The sequence below is a fragment of the Nipponia nippon genome, unplaced genomic scaffold (genome assembly GCF_047370975.1).
Source record: "Nipponia nippon isolate SJK-2023a ecotype South Korea unplaced genomic scaffold, ASM4737097v1 scaffold_6, whole genome shotgun sequence".
Lineage (NCBI taxonomy): Eukaryota > Metazoa > Chordata > Aves > Pelecaniformes > Threskiornithidae > Nipponia > Nipponia nippon.
Genome location: NW_028262380.1, coordinates 29763932 through 29783850, shown reverse-complemented (window position 1 = coordinate 29783850; position 19919 = coordinate 29763932). Strand labels below are relative to the sequence as shown.

The following is a 19919-nucleotide window of genomic DNA, read 5'->3' as shown; positions in this document are numbered from 1 at the left end:
CAGTATGTGTAAGAGGAATGGTGAACGAGAACAGAAAAATCCAGCCCTTTTTATACATTCACTGCATCTACGCATAGCAAGTTTTCATAGGACTGATACGGGACTGAGAGTCATTTGTTGTGCTTAAGGCTAAGGTCATTGTTTAGGAACTGCAGGAAACAACAATATTCATTAGTAAGTCCATGTGCCCATCATGTGGCCAAGTAACTCCAAGCAAAATGCCTTGGCCTCAAACTTATTGTTCAAAAAGCTCAATATCTGACCACTGGAGTTTGATTTTTGAGAAACTAGAACTGATTACAGATCTTCCAACTTGTGCTGGTAAGAGAAATTACTTCAAAAATTCAGAAAATAAAATCAGAAAGGATATAATCTTGAGCTATCCCAGTCTCTGCTACAAGCTAATTAGTCAGACATTCATTCATTAAAAGTGCAGGTGACACCGTATCACATTTGTAATGTAAACAGACTATGCATGGCCAGAAGTATAAAACCATGCAACAAAAATGGCTGGATGAATCTCAGATGCCTTTCTCTCAACCTAAAAGGAACTAATAGCAGATCACATATTCTGCAAGACAAGCATCACTTGAAAAGGAATAGGACAGAAACAAGTAACACCAATGCAGACCCGGTATTAGTGATCCCTCATGTATAAAGATGAAGCCTGTTCTCTCCCTGCTTACTCCAAACACCAAATGAGTTTCTCCCCCCAGTGCAGCCAAACCAGCTAGGTCTATTAGCAAGAGACTCCTAATCCCTGCAGTGCTTGGTGAAGCAAGATGAGCAAGGAGATACAAGCAAGTGAGTAGACAAGTATCTGAGATTACAGCCTAGGACAACTCGGTGCAATTATCACAGCAAGCCCAAAATGGCAGCACAGGGTAAAGGTGATTCCAAAGACTGACCTCTGAACTATCATTAATACCAATGGGATTTTCTCAAGAACGTATGTGCAGAGGATAAAAACACAAACTGCCAGAGACCTCTGTCATCCGCTTTGTGTCTTAGAATATTTCTCATATCTTTGGAACTTCTCTGTACATACTGCAAGATGATGTGCCTTGTCTTTGTGCTAAGGACAGTGTCTCCTGCTACGCAGACAAATACAAACTGCCGGAGTGCACAGGGTAGATATCCGAATACATCGGGAGCACCAAACATCTACTGAACAGGTAAGAGTTTCAAACAGCAAGTCCTCAACAGCTCGCAGCTTCCTCAAGATGACCAGCACCAGTACCTTCAAAGAGACGCACAACCATTATGCTGACCATGTTACAGTTTGGCAATTTGCTTATGCGTTGATGGTCCATAAGAGGAACCTGCAGAGTTTCAGTCACACGCCAGAAGCGAAAGAATGTATTGCTCAGAGTCTGGAGGAGAAGGAAAAAAAAAAAAAAAAGAGGAGGAGAAAAAAAAAAAAAAAGTAAAACCCCTACAGACATGTTCCATAAAGGAAGGGCCAATGAGTATACCTGGTACTTCTGATACCAAAATTTTTACCACTGTCAGAGAATGCTGACACTGGAACGGGATTGCTAAAGGGTGTTTTCTCTATCATCAGAACTAGAAAGGTGCGTGCAGAACTTTTTCCCAGAGTGTCTGCTATACCTCTCACTACTGGACAACAGCAAACTCCAAGCCTTTGCGTTTAGAATTACCCTTCCATTTCTGAACCCTGACACGTTACCCATCAGGAACAGCAAGTTAAAAAAAAATTACCTATGGGCAAAGAGTATGTGTCTCAGATGAGATACATATGCAGGCACAATGACTCAGAAAAATCTTTACTTGAAAAATAATAGTTTTTATTAGTTTAGCATGACACTGTCAGTGGCAGGACAGTGACAGCAGACTTCAAAAAATGTTTCTTTATATTATAACCAATATCCCCTTAAGGAGCATTTAGCTTTTTCTTTTTTATTATCTCTTTCTAACAGCCATTTTACCAACTAGAGAGAGTAAAGAATGTGGGACAGGGCAGGGAAAATGCAACATGAGATTATCCTGCCTAAATTTTGCAAAAGTGATATCAACTACTTAATGACATTTAAATGAAGTTATTTTCTCAGAAATGCTTGCATCTCCATCACGACCTAATAGCTGACTCATAACATCCATTTTTAAACTTATCTTTGAAATATTCTCATGAGCTAGGGAATTGTAATATCCCTGCAATAAAGATAAGACAATGTAGTTTATAATTGGAAGTGCTATAGGTAGATGTAAACAAACTAATTAAAAAACCCGAGTATCTAGGCCTTTTATGTTTCTTTAAATACACGATCATCCTTATCTTTTCCAGATTATTTTCCTCCATTCATAACTGATTTGGTGGGAAAGCAAAAGCACAAAAATTCCATCCAGCTATTATGGGGTGACTAGGCAAGTCATCGTAAGAGTACCTGGTCACTGCCAACAAAAAGAACAAGGTCACAGTAACTCTCTTCAGTCTACTACTGCAGTCTTCAAAGTTGGGTATCTACTCCTGCTCTGAGCATGCTTCAACTGTACTGGAATTTGTTAGAGCTCCACCTACCACAGCAGCAACTCTGGGCTGTGCAGCTCCAGAACATTCAAACCGAGATCAGCAAAAGCATGGAGTTTAGGTCACACAAAACATTCTCTTGATTGTGGAAGCTCATTTAAGGGCAAAAAAAAAAAAAAAGAAAAAGAAAAAGATAAGAAAAAAAGGGTACAGTTTATTATGGTAAGTCAAAAGTTAACCCCTCATGAAGATTTACAGCCTGCTCATTTCAGATGGTCAGTGTTTACTGAATGAAAACACTAAGAAATTTACCAACAGTAGCTTTGTTTCTATGCAGCCAGAACTTATTCAAAGCCTTTACCTCATTTTATTTGAGCTTCGAACTGAGTAGCTAACTGCTTTCAGATTATTTATATTTTGAAAGATGCAAACTTTTGATTGAAGAAGATGCCCCCTGCTACTTCCATTAATTATAATTAATTAATTTAACATTTTGGCTGAAAATTTTCATCAGTGCAACACAATGAAAGTATTTTTATAAAGTCGTACCTATTCATTCACAATTATGATTTTAGCAATAGTTTCATAAATACTGTACTAGAAACAAGGGGGGACGGGGAGAGACGTTTTACAATTTGCAAGGCATGACAAAGACTGTCTAAAGCAACCCTCAGGACAAATTTACTTGACTGGTAAGTTTTATGAGTGAACATGTCTTATCTCTCCCTATTTATAGACTTACAATCATCTCAACTTTTAAATCAATGTTTTGAACTTCATCAGGCTTACTTAAGAAGCAGTATGTATAACAGCATGCATGCCGATAGTCACATCTCCAATTTAAGTTTCTTCAGAACTATTAAGTGAAGTTCACTGAAAAGGTGTAGAAACAGGGAAAATTACACCTGTGTGTACTTGAAAAATCTCTAGTCGAGGAATAAGGTCTAGACATCTATGACAGTTGGTAACACAGGCTGTCTGCGTGGGGCAGGACCAAACCAGTTAGTAAACGACAACAGAATAAAAAAAACCCTCTCAACAGTAAAGGTTTTGAAAACTTCCAAGGTTAGTACGCTCCCATTTTACCTTCCCATGTTAATAATAGTGTTGACTGCGTTTTCAAAACTTATGTTTTTCCACGATAGAGTATGGAGCTTACTACTCAATAAAGAAAATACATTTTTCATGTTAATAGGCCCTTATGTGGTCCGTACACACATCCAGGATTAATTAGACTCTAGATCTAATTGCTTGAAAACATAACTTCCAGGAAAGCAGATAAATATTCTAGTTTTCTTCCCTCTAAGGTCCAAATATCCATTACTGTAAGATTTTTGCCCTCAGCATGATTCTGGAATAAGGAGTAGAATTATTTTTTAAATAAGACTATCAGAAAGAAGAGAAGACATTATGTTATACAGCTCATTTTTCCCTAAGGAAAAAACCACTATTTGGCTAGAGATTGTGTAACAAATACACAGCATTAGATAATTACACAGCGAGGACTATATTCTTACCTAGCAAGTATCTTTACATGAAACTTGCTTTACCTTTCGTAAGACCCTTAACACAGTGATGGAAGAGCAACGTACAGAAAATGTATTTTTAACTCCAATTTGAGAATACCCTATACTGTGAGAGTTGTAAGTACAATAAAGTCAAGACTGTCATACTGAGAGGAAAATACAAACTAAGCCTTCAAGTCGTTATGTTCTGGTGAGTGTGTGCTAAACCGTTTACTTCCAATAGCTATTCTTTAAGACAGGATAAATCTTACTGTGATCCAGAAATGAATACATCGAGTTCTTTTCATTATACATCATCTGGTATAAAAATTCCCTCCCATTAAAACACTGCATTCATGGTTCAAGGTGACGTTATGAACATTAATTAACAGAATTCAAGCTCTTATTATATAAGGATGGGATGCTAAAGAACATGTTTGGAACCTGTATTTTCCATAATCAGTCTATGCATGAGATCAGTATTTCCAAATAACTTCACTAACAACTAGATTTGTTCCTATAAATGCTTTTCCTCAATAGCCAATGTCATTATTCCACTAATCCTTCCAAGATGAGGCTGTATCCCTAACAGCCTGGAACTGAGGGTGAAGGATATTACAAGCTCCCTGGTATCACACGTGTTTAAGTTTATAAGTTTAGAAATCACCTTCTCTTTCAGCAGAGCCCTGCTGAAATAAACTTTCTGGAAAGAATACATATCTCAAAAATGTTACTATCATAGTTGAAGAGATTATAGGAACACACCGCAAATAGCAAAGACTGAAAATATCACCCAAGAAAACTATCCACATAAGGATTAAAAAAAAAAAAAATTTCCTTTGTATGGACAAACCAGGAGGAATCATCAACATTTGGTCTCAGCTGTGATAACACCATTAATGATGACACTCCTTTGATAACCTTCAGACTACTACCTAACATTTTTGCACTGGAAGCAAACAGGAGACTTACAATTACTGAATTTATTTGTTAATGTTGCCCCTATAAGTTTGCCACTGTAACTGAAAAACATGCAAAACTTAATGATTCCATAAGCATTTGAAGTGACAAATCACCTCTGTTAGGAAATACAGTCTCCTCCAGAGAGCACACATTGTATTTTTTCATTGAAAGTAGACATTCAAGAACAGACACTGACTACCTTTTTTCCTAATACAGAATCCACACAGGCTAATGTCCCTTGAAGGCTTATCCTGAGTTACCAGTACACAGCTTCTAGGAAGTCTGCCTCTAAAACAGAAGCAATGGTAAAGAACTGGACCTAGAAGCCCCTTATTCCATAAACTGGCACTGCACTATCCATACTGTTTTTATTGTATACAGCATTCTCTGCATACAATGTAAGAGGAAATGACTTTGCAAATGACTAGATCTGCTACAGTACGCTGCTGTAGAAGTTTCTGATTTCAGATTGATTTCTGCTTGACAAACTGAGATGTCTGACCTCCATGACCAAACATGACAGGCATGAGCTCCGCCTGACAGTCAAGCATGGAAGTAGGAGACGACCTGCTCTTTGTCTAACTTGTTCAAAGAAGGTTACAGAGGCATAAGCCAAATTTGAAGAAATCCTTCCTTGAAAGAAAATAGAGCTCCAAGACTGAGCTGAATGTTCAGCAAATGATTTCATATTGCCAGTCATACTGAAATAAAAACTGTTTTCTTGAAGACCAAAACAAAAGAAACGTATACACTGGGAAGCAAAGAAAGCCCAAAAACCTTTAGAAGTTAAGAAGGAAGACAGATGAAAATTGGAACCACATCAGAGAAGGATATTCCCCTGTGGCCCATGACTGGCAGATCTGGTTTCACCTCCACTTCTAAAAGCAGGCTAAGGTCTTCCTTTTAATAAAGCCTTACATGGCAGTAGAACGAAGACAAGATCCATTAGTTACAAACTGAAAGGCAGATACAAAAAAAAAAATCCTTCAAATTATGCTTTCAAAAAGCTCTTAAATTGTTATATATATATATATATACACACTACTGATAGAGTAAGAAATCAGTTTCTCATAATTTTCTTATTTGAATTACACAAATCGGTATCTCCTACTTACAGACAACCTCACTTTCTAGGGGTTTAGGGCTGTTCTGCTTTACCATCAGTGCCTTGGCAAAGGGAGGTAAAGTTAAATTTCGTGAACCTTTCTACTGAGATTCTAGAAACATTCTGTCCTCATTTCACTTCCATATTGTATGCATATCTGAATAAGCTGTAATGTCTTCTTATCAACTATTTACCTTTTATATTTTATTATTTCTGAAAAGCAACAAAAAATATTAAGGACATGTACTACTTTTTTGCTCTTGCTCGTGTTACATATGCAAAACAATGAAAGGGAGAGTTGAAATCTCTTTCTTCTTCTGCATCAACAGATCATTAAATAAAATTCCAGTGCAGCTACAGTTGTGCAACCCTATTAAACACAATGGAGTTACAGAGGCATAACCAGAGGCTTAATTTGGCTACCAGCATTTTTCTTACTCATGCCAGAGAACAAAAAGGAAAGCACCCAGCCTGATTTCAGGCTGACAGTTAAGAGAGAAATGCATCTTTTCACCTTCCTGAAGATACTTGTTACGGAAGCATGTGTTTTCTGAGTCACCGGTAATACATGAATGTAATAGAGCTCAAATTGTACTGACGGACACAGTGGCAACCAAACTTTCTGGCTGTATACGTCACTTTTCGACGTCAGGACAGTCCTGCACCTATCATGCAGGAGGGTACAGTCCTGTACTCCCACAAGTTCTGAATTTAGTGCACATAAATAGTGACTATCTTGCACACAAGGAGCACATTCAATTGTTTCTGAATGACTGAGGCTGACTGAACATACACATACTGAAAATCCAACACTTGCAGAAGCCTCACCTATGCAACACCTATGCCAAAAGAACACACTGCTTGTGCACACAGTTATAACCCACTTGCACTTCTGTTGCCCAGACGGAAGTTGAGCAGCACCACCTCAATCACCAGTCCACTGCTGGCCATCACCTTGCCTGCACAATCTTCACCTTTCCCTTACAAGACCAGCATCAAATCACAACACGACAGGGAGAGACTAGCAGGACTTCAAGTAAGGAGCGAGTGGGCTACAACTGCATTCACTTTTCTGACAGCCTGCAGATTGAGAATGCCTAATCCAGATCTTACACATGTATACAGGAAGATATTACTGTATCTCTTAGAAGTTGTTTTTGAACAAACAAGTATGTCTATTTTGACAGCTGGCAAACTAGAGCAAGGAGAAGTTCCCTACAAGCTTCTTGTATGACTAGAAAATGGTGAGATGCAAACTGACCCTAGATGTGCTTATCAATGTCCCACAGTTCAATCACAGGCTATGGTTCCACATTGAGAAACCAAGCAAATTTGAATACCATTTCCATTAGTAATTAAAAACATGATCATATCAGCTATTCAACTTTAGATATTCCATCAGTCTTAGCTCATGGTAAGATGACATACCCATCATGTCTACTTTTCTTAGCAGATAAATCATCTCCTGCTGCAGGTCTCCTCTTTTTCCTTGGAGGCATCACTTTACTAAAGCAGTCTGATGAACTGCAAGACCGGAGACTTCCTACAGAGGGAATTAAAAACACCAGTACAAGAAATGAAACTGTTGCAGACCAGTTAAACTCTGTCCACTAATAGGCATATTACAAAGGGAAGGGAAGGGAGGAAGTTAGTGGATTTAAAAATTACAAAAGAAATGGTCTCCTTTCAATAGCGAAATCCATCTCACTTTTACATGGTGCTCCATGACCAGCTTTCAGTTAAGGCCAAAAGTACTATACCAAAATGTACAGTAGTGCTAGTGCTACTTCAGTCCAACAAAAGGCAAGAACTGAGACTATCCTGAAGAAGTATTTAAGTCCTCAAAAAGGCATCCTTATTTTTAGTCATTTATTCAAATCAGAACTTCTAAGAGTTGTTCATTACTTTTGGAAATACATATGTGACTCAAAAACTAGAGCACCTACCTCTAGAAAACAGAACCTTTTTCTTTTTAAGCCCCAAGTTTTTTGTGATACAGAGAGCAAGGGGTAGGAAAGGTTTTGTTTGTTTGCTCTTTGGTTTTGTTTTTTCTGTTTGTTTTCTTTCTTCTTTTGGGGGACGGACGGACAGACAGGAAGAGACATTCAGCAACCACTAGGGGAAAAAATAAGTGGCTTGCTGTATCATTTGGACTGGATAGTTCTCAAAGAATGAAGGTCCCCAAGTAGGAAACAACCAATTCAAGACACTGATGCCAATCAAGTGGCAGTCTTTCCCTCCCCTTCTCTCAGCTACATACTCTTATGTCTCTGGTGACTCTTCAGTGTGCCAATCCAGTTCACCAAACCTGTAGATAATTAACCCAAGCAAAAAAGAATAACAACTTTCTGTACATTAGCACAAGAAAGAGCACAGGACCAGCCCTTTTGACCACAGCAAGTCGTTAAATTGCCTTTGCTGTCTCATGAAAACAGTAGGCTAACACTCCAGGCAAAATTTTGTCCGACTTTTATGTGCTGAAGACCATATGGACACCTGAGAAAAGCGTGTCTAAGAGCAGCTCAAAGAGCTATCAAAGGTCTAAGTGTTACACAGAGAATTTTAAAAGGAAAGGAAGAGAGAGGTGAGGTATAAAAATCCAGACACAAAGCGATGCCAAAGAAACTTGCAAGAAAATATGAAGAACTCCAGCATGCCTAAGCTACCTTCTCTTAGCTTCAACAGCATCCAAGTTTAGCTATGCTTTATTAAGACGCCCACAAAATCTTTTCTTTTAAATCACAGCACAGAAGCAAGCAATAAAACTTGGACTACTTTTTGACACCAAGGGAGCAGACTGAAATCAGAGGCCCAATTCCCAACAAATACTAACGGCAATCTTTTGCTTACCTATTCTTCGTATCTTTGAAAGTCTCTCTCCTGTTATAGGAGAAACACATGTAAGGAATCTTACAGCCTCACAGGCTTTGCTACATGTATTTTATTTTAAACATGCACTGAAACTATTACGCATATCAAAGTATGGATTCTTCTAGTATCAGGCAAGATGTTCAAACCAGCTTTTACATCAAGATGAACTAATTTGGTTTCAACTAATAAAGCTTTTGCACTTAGTATGCCTTCTTTGGTCTTACCTCTCTATTAGTTTCTATTAAGAAGAAAATTATTCTCTCCAGTTCAAGAAATACTCTTTCCAATTCAAAAATTCTTCCTATATATTCCTTTTTCTATTTTTTTTTTTTTACCCTGAAGCTCCCCCACCCTAGCATCCTCCCAGGAAAGTATGGCCATACCTACACTATCTTTTAGAAAGACAGTTTTAAGTATATTGCAAATTCAAATTATAATTTAACTACTTATAAAAAAAACCCCTTCCAAGCATTATACTCCATAAACTACTATTACATGAAAAAAATCAGAAGAATATACTTCTAGAAGCACTGTCCAGAATAAGTTACAAAACAAAATTAACAATAATAATATTTATCTTCTTCTCACCAATATCAGATATATTTGAAACAGGTAAGCCAGAGACCATCAGAAACTCACAGTACACCTGATGCATTTTACTACCCAGATTAAAGAAGCTAAGGAACCTGAACTGCTGAATGTCATTTGTTCCATCTGATTATGCCTGCAAATTAATGACACTGCAAAATTGTATTCCCATAAGTTATTGAAAGTGTGATGCTTTATGGCTTTTTAGATCAAGTTTCCAAAGACTCTGCCAGTAAGTATTTTTTTAAAACCTACACAAAGTAAAAACACTTAAGATGACAGCAGAACTTAACAGATGGCTAGACACAGCCAACAGACTCAGACACACACTGAACTTAATAAATGAAAACGTCTGCTAATGAACACCTTGCTTCAGAAAATACGTAGGTATTTGAGAACAACCTGTAGCTATCTCATTGCTTTGAGAGCAATTTGATTGTTTTTAAATGCCTTTCTATTAAAAAAAAAAAAATTATTTATGATGGCCACAGCCATTGGATGCTGGTAAAATGCAAGAAAAACCACCAGCCCCCCCACTGGGTTTGTCCAGTTTACTGGTTATTTGATTGGGAAAAGAAATATGAAAGGCCTCTGTGAAAAGAGAAGCATAGCAAAAGATGAAAATAAAATAAATAAAAATAAAGTAAAAATAAAAACAGTTCTAGAACAGGAAAATAATTTTGTCAGATCTGCAACCCCATACAAACCAAAGAATTTAACCCATGAATTCCTGCTTGAAGTCTTTTCCTCATTAAATGATTGGACATTTTTAGGAAGATCACTGAATTTGTTTTAAAGGCTTAAACTGAGAACAGAATTCACCATAACCCAATTTCTCCAATGACTCATGAAAAACTTGTACCCTTTCTTGGTTTGAATGTATCTAGTTGCAGCTCTCAAACTGACAGAAAAGGGAAGAGAGAGCTCAGAAATTGGTAAGTGGCTATTAAACACACATGTACACCCCCCTCACGCACAAACACACGCACACAGAGACACCAGGTGGACAAACATATTGTACATGCTTTCAGAGATTTAACATCTTAATAACTGAGGTTTGGACCAAGTCTTCACTATGTTTTAACTGTTGAATGACCTCTAAATTACTGAAAAACACAGTACAAGAATGTTACTTTAAAAATATTTCCTTTTGTTACTAGAATCAGTATACTGAATTTGAAGGGCAGTTATAATTCCCCTGTAACAAACTCTGAAAGTTAAACCAGCAGAGTATTTCTATCTTTTATTTCCATCTAAAGCTAAAAACTATCAGAGTTTGGGGGTTTTTGTTTAAATTCTTGCAATTTTTTATTTTACAGTATAGCTCACTAAGTAGCATCAATGTTAACCTTTCCTACACAGAGCTTTCTAATTCGAAATGTAATTTCTAGGTCTAGCCTTTCACAGCGAATTTCACTTCTCAAAGGTCTGATATCTGCAAATGAACATGCAGCTCCCTCTGACTTCATGCAAAGTTTGACAGGAACTTTACTTACCAAGTGCAGCTTCTCTGATGTGATTATCTTCAAAGTTTCTTACTCCTGGGTCTCAACTCAAGATTGGCAGAACCCTCCTAGTTCTCACTGTTTTTTTGAACACTTGAAGCTAGCATTTGCAAGGTAGAGCCTCCAAATGGCTGCTGAATAGGCCACGATCAGCCAAAAGCCTGCCGAGTATAAATGTTGTTTGCCAAACGTTCTATTCAGTACTTCCAAATTTGCAGGAGACAAAGCTACCAAAAGGAAATATCAACTCAAGAGCTAAAATTCACCCTAAGAAATTTAAAACAATATGCAAGATTATCACAAGGAAGGGACGCTCCTAGAATAGGAACAAAACCAGAACAAACAAAAAAGAAAAAACAGAGGTCAATAAATAAGAATTCTACAAGCTGTGTCCCTACAGAAGTGATTTACAAACATGTAATTTTCACCTTCTGTCTAGATAATGCCTGTGAATAATCCTGCTCTTCTGATGCTTAAGTAGAGGGATGTTTCAAAGGGAAAATAATTAGAAACTGTGAATGCTGAAGCAATTGGAAAGATATTGCTGCTTGCTTAATGATGCAACAAGACCACCACAAGCACAGTTAACAATCATCATTTTTCAGATACAAGATGAGAAAACTAAGATACTCATCAAAACATCAAACAACTTGCAATCTTGTTGTAAAAGGAAAAAACATCTTCTCTATCTTCAATTCCACACTACAGAATTGCTTTGGACTCAAGAGGGTTTTCTTCTCTAAAACAACAAAAAAATAGTAGAGGCAAAAGTAATTTCCCCCCCCCACAAGCTTCGAGAACAGCAATGAAGCCTTGTTTTTGTTGAAGACATTACTTCATTCTTTTAAACAAGCCAGGTGACAACAGGAAGTGTACTTTTACTTTTAAAGACATTTTAGTCTGGATAGGTAAATAAGTCACAATTTAATAACCAAATCATGACTTTAAGCTATTAACAAGTTGCTAGATTTGTAGTTATGACATAAAAAACCCTATTATTTTAAGTTCTAGAGGGAGAGTTTTCCAAGTTAATGCATATACATACCAGAAGAAAAAGAAATTGTTTGCAGAATTTGAATGCCTGCTTTTCTTACCCCTACAACCAGCTGAAAAGGCAAAGGCCCATGACACATTTATAGCCTACTTTATTTTTTAGATATATATGCACACTGAATGCTAACACATTTTATGAGACTGTAATCATTACAGGAGACTGGAATTTTGAAGCGAGGTCCATCTTAGCTCCCAAATCACTGAAGTAATTTTGAAACTGCCACCCTCTAGCTCTTAGATATTTAAGACCTGGTTCCAGAAGAGAAATCTGGCTAATACTTAGAAAAGATATAATTTGCTTAAAGTAATTTAGATGTCCAGTACATTTATTGTTAGCTCAGAAACAACCGATTTGAAATAAATGTAATATGCACTAAAAGCTCATTATAACTATTAACCTAAAACTGAAATATTCATTTTTTTCAAATAGCTTTTAGAAATCTCAACCAAGCTTAGATATGCATTTATTGACTCATCCCAAAAGCAGGGCCCACAACGTGATAACATTAATCAGGATAGTTATGTCAGAAAACAAATAGTAATCTTTAAGGATAAGGCTTGCTCCAGAAGATGCAGAGTGAAACAAAACAAAACAAATCCTCGAAACTAAAAAAAAAAAAAAAAAAAAATCATCTTTAGATGGGTTTGGCAACACTCAAAGAATCTTTTGCGACAGAGTTATCAACATGACTTTCAAATGAGTTCTGGACATAGAATCTCAAATTCATGTATCTATGCAGTTCTATAAATTGCATAACAAAATTAATAGGTCTTGACACTTCTTACTATGCAGTCAGTAACACTGAAATAGAAGTTCCAAAAATTTAGGCACATCGAAATCACACAATTTGCACAAGTAATTCTTTTTAGATTTACATAAGGCTCTCTAGTAAGATGTTTCAGAAGTGTCAAGTCCCATACAAAATGGACACGGGAGACTTCGCTGTACTATATTCATAATTGCAAAAATAGCTCCTTGCATGTGTATTTCTCCTCATATGAGGAAAACCAAGCACACGTTTCGACCGAATTCGCCTGGAAGTTATGCAGACACTGGGGATTCATCTTTTTTTACAAGGAGACATAAAACAGGGTAGAAGTAAGAAATACTGGAATGAAATCTGGAGATGAGGAGCCTGCCAGTATCAACCTCTACTTTCAGTTCTCATTTCATACTTGTTCCTGATTTGAAAGGTTCTTTTACAACCATTGTAAAAAATTACACTCTACTGGGATTTTGTGCCCAAACTCATTCAACGGGCTTTTGAAACAGCTTAATCCAAACAACACAATGCAGGCAATAGGATAGCCATGAGTGTCAGTATAAAAAAAGTTCATCAAACCCAGTAACATGCTCAAACACCTTCCACTAGAGATAATGAGAGCTCTGAGGCTAATTTCTTATACTGACCTTTATGACAGAAGCGCTAGGCAAGAGATAAGACAAATTCCAAATACCTTAAGCATGCCTGCTTGTCATGATTGATTACTGACAAAAGGGGACTACCTCAATGCTTCACAACAGCTTTTTGTGATCAAAAGCAAACAAAGATTATGGAATGTATTTTCATAATCATGAAATCAGTATGCATCTGTGTTTGAGCACCTGCATCAATAAGGGGAAAATTCCAAGTCTCCATCAGGAGATGGAAGAAGACATCAGTTCTAACATATGGACAATAAAACCTCTGACTGACTTGAACTACCTGCCTCAATCTCTTTTGCAGAGGTTTTTCATTTACGTGATCAGTTCATTTCAAGTATCAAATCCCTAACCACACTGAAGGAAAATATTTGATAGAAGCCTTTTGTGGCTAGGGTAAGATAGTTCAACTATGAAACAAAGTCACCTCTCACAGTATGGAGGAGGGTACATAAGCCCTAAGTGAGCTCTGTCCAACCCCTAATAATGCAGTCCTATGCATCTGTTCGCATTTGTCTCAGCTAAGAGTGCTAGATTTACAAGTGCGTCCTAGAAATCTCCAGGGGGAGCTGACAGCTCTCTCCACTTTCTTAAGTGCTCAAGGTAACATCAGCAAACACAGCCAGCACCTCAGAACAGAGAAAAACTTTGAGACAGATGGTAGGAGAGATATGGTCAGTTTTAAAGAACAGTTTTGCTGAGTGATCAGGGCTTGAAGCCAGTAAGTTATTTTCCTTCCTCCTTACGTATCATGCCTGAAACACAGAAAGGAAGGAAGAAAAAGAAATCAAGGAAGACACCACCTCATAAATAACAAGCACAAAAGGAGGTAACAAATGTTGCAAGATATCAAGTCACAAAGCACAAATGCTGATGAATCAAGAACGGCAGCAAGCTAGTACCAGGCATCCGAGATGAAGGCCTCGAAAAACGATGACATTTTATTGAACAGAAAACAGATTTGGACTAATAAGTAGCCCTTAGACACTGACTGAGAGTCTGCACAAGAAACAGGAACAACCTGCATCAAAACCACTCAAGAAAAAAGCTGGGTTGTTTGGAGCACAGCATTTAAACTCGGTCACAGGCATCACAATAGCCACAAGAGGTCTTGCATCTGCTTTGTTCTCACTCATGCTCTTTCAAGAGTCAAAACACTGTAAGAACATGGATATACTGCTAGTCTAATGGGTTGAGTCCAAGGAGTGAGAGAAATTTTTCATGAAGTCTTCTAAAGTACTTACACTAACAAACAGGCTGAAACCTGTGTGAGTCCTTCACAACTGCATAAATTAAAAGCGTGAACATTTTGAAGAAAACTTTAAAAAATCCTGGCACTTGTTTTCTGAAACTCCTTTAGCTTTCTAAAACATAATTTTCAATGATGTTAGAGAGACTTCTTCGAGGGAGCATGTTTAAATTGTTTCAATCTATTTCTACTACATCCCTATTAAATACCTGTCTGGTGATCGTCTTGACCAACGTCCTCTGTCAGATTCTGCAAGAGAGTAGGAACGATACAGTTAAACAAGATTGTTATCTTCATTGTTCACTTTTGTTTTTAACCTTTATTTGATATTAATATTCATCTTAATTACTTAAGGAGCATCTAGCTAAGACTGCAGAGCCTTTGTGTTTTCAGTTCATATTTACCTAAAAAGTTACCCTTGCAAATTTATCTGAAAAGTTCAAGGATCATCTTTAAATAATTTGAAAAATATTTTTGATTTTATCAAAAACATATCAAACTATGTTTCAAGAGAGGAAATAAATACCCATTGGATGGGGAATTTTGCATTGATATATCGAACAATTCCATTGATAAATGCAGCATTAGAAAGACTGAATTTACCATTTACCACAGAAATGGCTTTGCTTAAGGAGAAACACACATACGTGTTCTAAAGAAAACTGATTAAAACCCAACGGAAATCTTGGAAATTAGTTACCCCCTTTTTTAGGCAGTGTCTTTTCCACTAAATTTGCAGTGTACAAACAGAAGCCATATTGGCATTTCCAGCTATGGTTGCAATAAAACATGCAAATGCACAGCAAACAAGCAGGAACAGTCTTCAAAAAAATCTTGTTTCACTCTTTGCATGGTTGTAAGAAGACAGCTTGCTCATTCAATACGTTTTCCACAAGAACTGTAAGAAATTGGATAACGATGATGATTACCATTATTTGATATATCTAGGAAAGCTTCTTCTATGGAGACAACATCTAAATCCAATGTTGCAGTGAACAGTGCTCAAACTCCACTCTGACCCCCGGAGTATAATCTTTCACCTTTTACTAATACTGCTTATCTCTTAATGGATTCAAAACCAACAGCCTCTCACACAAAAAGGCAGTCATAGCTTTTAAAAGTGTAATCACTTAACGATTTCAATCACAAAACATTCTGGACTAAAGCCCTAGCTATTCTGCTAAGAGAAAATGGCAAGTCATTACCAGCCTATTGAGGGTGTGGTAAATCTTGTGAATATTTGCCAGTGTTGATAGGTGAGAATTCAGTTGAAAATCTAGAGGGGGAAAAAAACAACAAAAAAAAAAAGTTTTAAGCTCTCTGGTTTCCAGCTGTAGCAACCGATCTTCATATGTTCTGGTCGTTTAATAAAATCATCACACAACTATAAAATAAAAGCCATCTCAACACTTTTTCAGCATCAACATTTTCAACACCAAGTGGAATCAGTGAAATCTGCAAAAGATATCCTACATATGCATTTTTCTTAAGGCATGGATGACCATCAGTAAAATAGAACTATAGCTAATTATAGCTAAATACAAAATTATATTAAAAAAATAAATATTTAAAACTTTTTTCCTTTAAATTGGGAATCATAATTTCCATGCTACCCAGTCCTTCTGTTTCATCTATTACAAAACCAATTTAAGTACCATGTAACATTCTAAAATTACTACTAAAAATGCTAGTTTTTAAAAAAGATAAATTTTATTAATACACATGCACTTGCCTTTATACTAATTTCCTTGCAAAACTAAGTGACTGGAATACACTTACAGAGTTGAAACATGACTTTTGTAAAACGAACCAAAGGTCACAATACAGCAGCTGTTAAGACCAGCGCCAATAAAACCGAAAATAAAATATTCTGACACTTCATGAAAGAAGCAATAGCGTAGATGTTAACTTTGCTTCCATGCTACAAAAATAAAACACTTGAGTTTGCTTCAGTTGCAAAAAAGTGACAAACTAATTTTTCTCTATTCTTTTACATTCCCTGTTTTTGCTAGAGATGTGTTGAGGACAAAATTGGAAAATAAGTAATTTACAAAAAAGATCAACTGTGATCCAGCCAGAGAACATGCAAACCAACAAGAATCTCAGAAGCTGGACACAGATCAGCTGCAGGGATCAAAGACAGCCAACTACCATACAATATTTTCATTTAAACTAAATTAGCTACCCCATTAGGACTCGTGCGCAAAAACACTCTAATTAAATAGAGACATGTATTATATGACAAGCAAAGTATTTCAAGCAAAATTCTTCCGTACATGAAAAGCTGTACGTGCCTAGTGTCACCACCCAATTAATGCGTTAAAGCATTTCTACTGCGAGACATTTAATTTGGCTTTGCCCAGTAGCTGATACAGATGCAAGTAAGGTCAAAATCATAATTCCCACATTTCCATCCCTAGCATTTCAAACAAATGCTCTCAAAATACACTTAAGATCACCTAGAATCTAAGGATAAACAAAAGTCATCATTAAATATCAGATCCCCAAGTCAGTGAACCACACTGCTATGAAGTTAAAAAGTGGATCTGAAGGAATTGCCTGCTCTAAGTGTACTTGTTACACACATCATTATGGAATTCTCTTGTCTCAGTGAATAAAAAAAAAAAAAATTCAAAAGATACCTTCAAGAATCATACATTTCATTTATGTTAGCTAGAGAGTATAATTTAACTAATTGCTACCTAGTTCTTGATGTATTGTCCCCAATCCACCACCACAGCAATACAATTTCTATAAGTCAGAAGTGCCAAAGACAGGGTTTCCAACTTTAGATATACTTATCTATATGAAGTCAAAGATAATACGATAGGAAGATCTTGCATCTTGAATGGGGTTCTAGATTTCTTCCTGCATTAAGTGCTCAATAAAGTTCCATTCTGCAAACAATAATAAGCAGAACCATTCTGCAAAAAAACAACCCCGAGTTTCTTAGCCAACCTTCAATTCAACATAAAGCAATTAAAAAAAAGGGGGGGGGGATGGGGGGACGGGACATAAAAGCCAGTCCGAGAAGAGCAAGATTAAAAGGTAAGATTTATTTTGTTAACTGCCAGACCAGACTAAGCTTTCTGGAATATAAATTTTAAAATTTCCCTTGTTCCTCAGCTTAAAATCCACAAAGAACATGAGTCTTTAGAGAAACCAGTTATACCTGGAGGTAACATGCTGAGAACACTGAGCAAATATTTTATTCTAAACTAATATTAAACAACAATTTTAGATGGTACTCTTAAAAACAATAGAAAAAATATTTTAAAATTAGGATTATATATATATATTAGGTATCGCCTTCGAAACAAAGCATTCCTAGGCACTTCAAAACACATCATTCGTACCAGTATGTTTCACACATCCACTGGAAATATCCTTACAATTTTAAGCTGTTACTTCAAAAATAGGTTACATAATTATGATGGACTTAGAGGGGTTACACAAATATATTTTACAGCTCTTATACAACAAGCGTCACACCTTAGTTCCACAAAGACTAGTTTATCCATATGAATACAGAAGACCAGAGTCCAAAGTTTCCTCTCTTCCACAGGGGAAGGTTGCAAAGTAGGGATATTATCCAAAACCGAAAACAGGCTTCTTTTACAGTAACTGTTATAAAAGCAAATACGAGCAGCAGCCAATGAGTTAGAGAAGTTAAATTGCAGCTCAGGTCACCTTCTGAAAGGGTCACAGTGTTTATTGTATCTATATTGCAAGGAAGATACACAAACTATCCTACACCATTGAAAAGGCTTATTTTGAAAAAAATGGGTTTGAAGAAACAGAATCCAAAAAATAATATCTCCCATGCTCAAGTAACACCATCTTGAAAATTAGCAAAGGGACAATGGCATAGTCAACATGACAAGCAAGTGATTCAACAGCTGGCTGCAACTGTATGTTTCAGGAACACACTCCCCCGCCTCCACCTCCCGAACTTCCATATTTGCCTACGCAGCCTCCCAGTTGTGCCTGCCTGGCCCCCTTGGTCAGCCCCCTACCCCAGGAATCTGCTCCGCAAAAAATATAAACAAACCAACCCTGCCAGCTCAGCGGTCTGAATCAGATCGCCAAGGAGATGGAACACCAGATAAGCAGTTAGAGCAAGAGACAGGCAAGGTCCTCCCAAGTGGGAGCAACGTAGTCTCTTGAGGCAGCAGCAATTTGTTAAATCAAATCAACTGTCCATCCAAGCCCTACTATGAGAAGCGATACACCACGTGAAGCTACACACTCAACAGCTGGTTGTATGAGCTTTACATGAAGAAAGCCATCATGTGTGAAGCTATTTTTCATCTCAATACAAGAGTTTCAAAGCACATGAATTCATCTGAAAATATTTTGGGTTTTTTCCTGCATAAAAAAGTATTTTATAGCGAAGTACACCACGGTTTATTGACCTGGGATCAGAAGAAGGAAACCTGCTTGCTTTGTGAATGCTGAAAAGACATGTGCTGGAATGTTTGCTAAGACTTTAAGAGGTGTATGTCAAACAAGTGTATGTATTTTGTTGATTAAATTATTTTTCATGCAGATGTTAGCTTATCTTTAGCCAGGATTGAAGCAATGGAAATTCCAAATGGTATTAAATACTTTGCAATAATTCAGAATGTAACGGCTAAAGAAAAAAAAAAAAAAACCAAACCAAAAACCTAAGTAATTGGAAATCCAGAATCCAGAAAGGAAAGAAATGCCAGAGCCAACCTAATATCATGGAATTTAAACCTTGTCTGCAATTGATCATTAAGACTTAATGTTAAGTGTTAAAGTCTGGGTTAGTCAATTAGTCATGATCATATACAATTCAACAATAAAAAGCAAACAGTTTAAAAATAGCTTTTAAAATATTATAGATTAAGGTTTACACTATGGACCTGACAGTTATGGAGAGGCAAAAGAAACAACAGCTAGCTGGCCTTGCTTCTGTAACAAACTAGACAAAAATCATTCCACACCCCCTCATTAAGATAAACATACGAAATACAATGAACAAACAAAAACCCCAATATATCTTAAATATAAGCAAATTACACAGGTGAACTGAACTTGAACACTCTACTTTCCTATCTGAAATGAAAAAACTTTAAAGGTCAAGTCCAATTTTTTTACTGGGGGGAACGATGTGTTGCCAAACTATTCAAATGAAACCACAAA

At 36.8% G+C, this 19919-nt stretch overlaps 1 protein-coding gene across 17 annotated transcripts in view; it reads right to left on the bottom strand.

Annotated features, from left to right (window-relative positions):
• DCUN1D4 (defective in cullin neddylation 1 domain containing 4) overlaps positions 1–19919 on the bottom strand; it is a 42628-nt gene that overhangs the window by 16696 nt on the left and 6013 nt on the right. For 2 of the 17 annotated variants that reach the window (XM_087735501.1, XM_087735510.1), the window contains exons 2-4: positions 15956–16026; positions 14960–14999; positions 7490–7604 (exon numbers count right to left, since the gene is read on the bottom strand). In XM_087735501.1, coding sequence (XP_087591627.1) covers positions 7490–7604; positions 14960–14999; positions 15956–16026 — 226 coding nt within the window. Of the gene's footprint in view, positions 1–7489; positions 7605–8007; positions 8177–8911; positions 8942–11016; positions 11187–14959; positions 15000–15450; positions 15649–15955; positions 16027–19919 lie in introns of those variants that run through there. The other 15 variants (XM_087735503.1, XM_087735505.1, XM_087735502.1 and 12 more) reach the window with 13 other exon arrangements.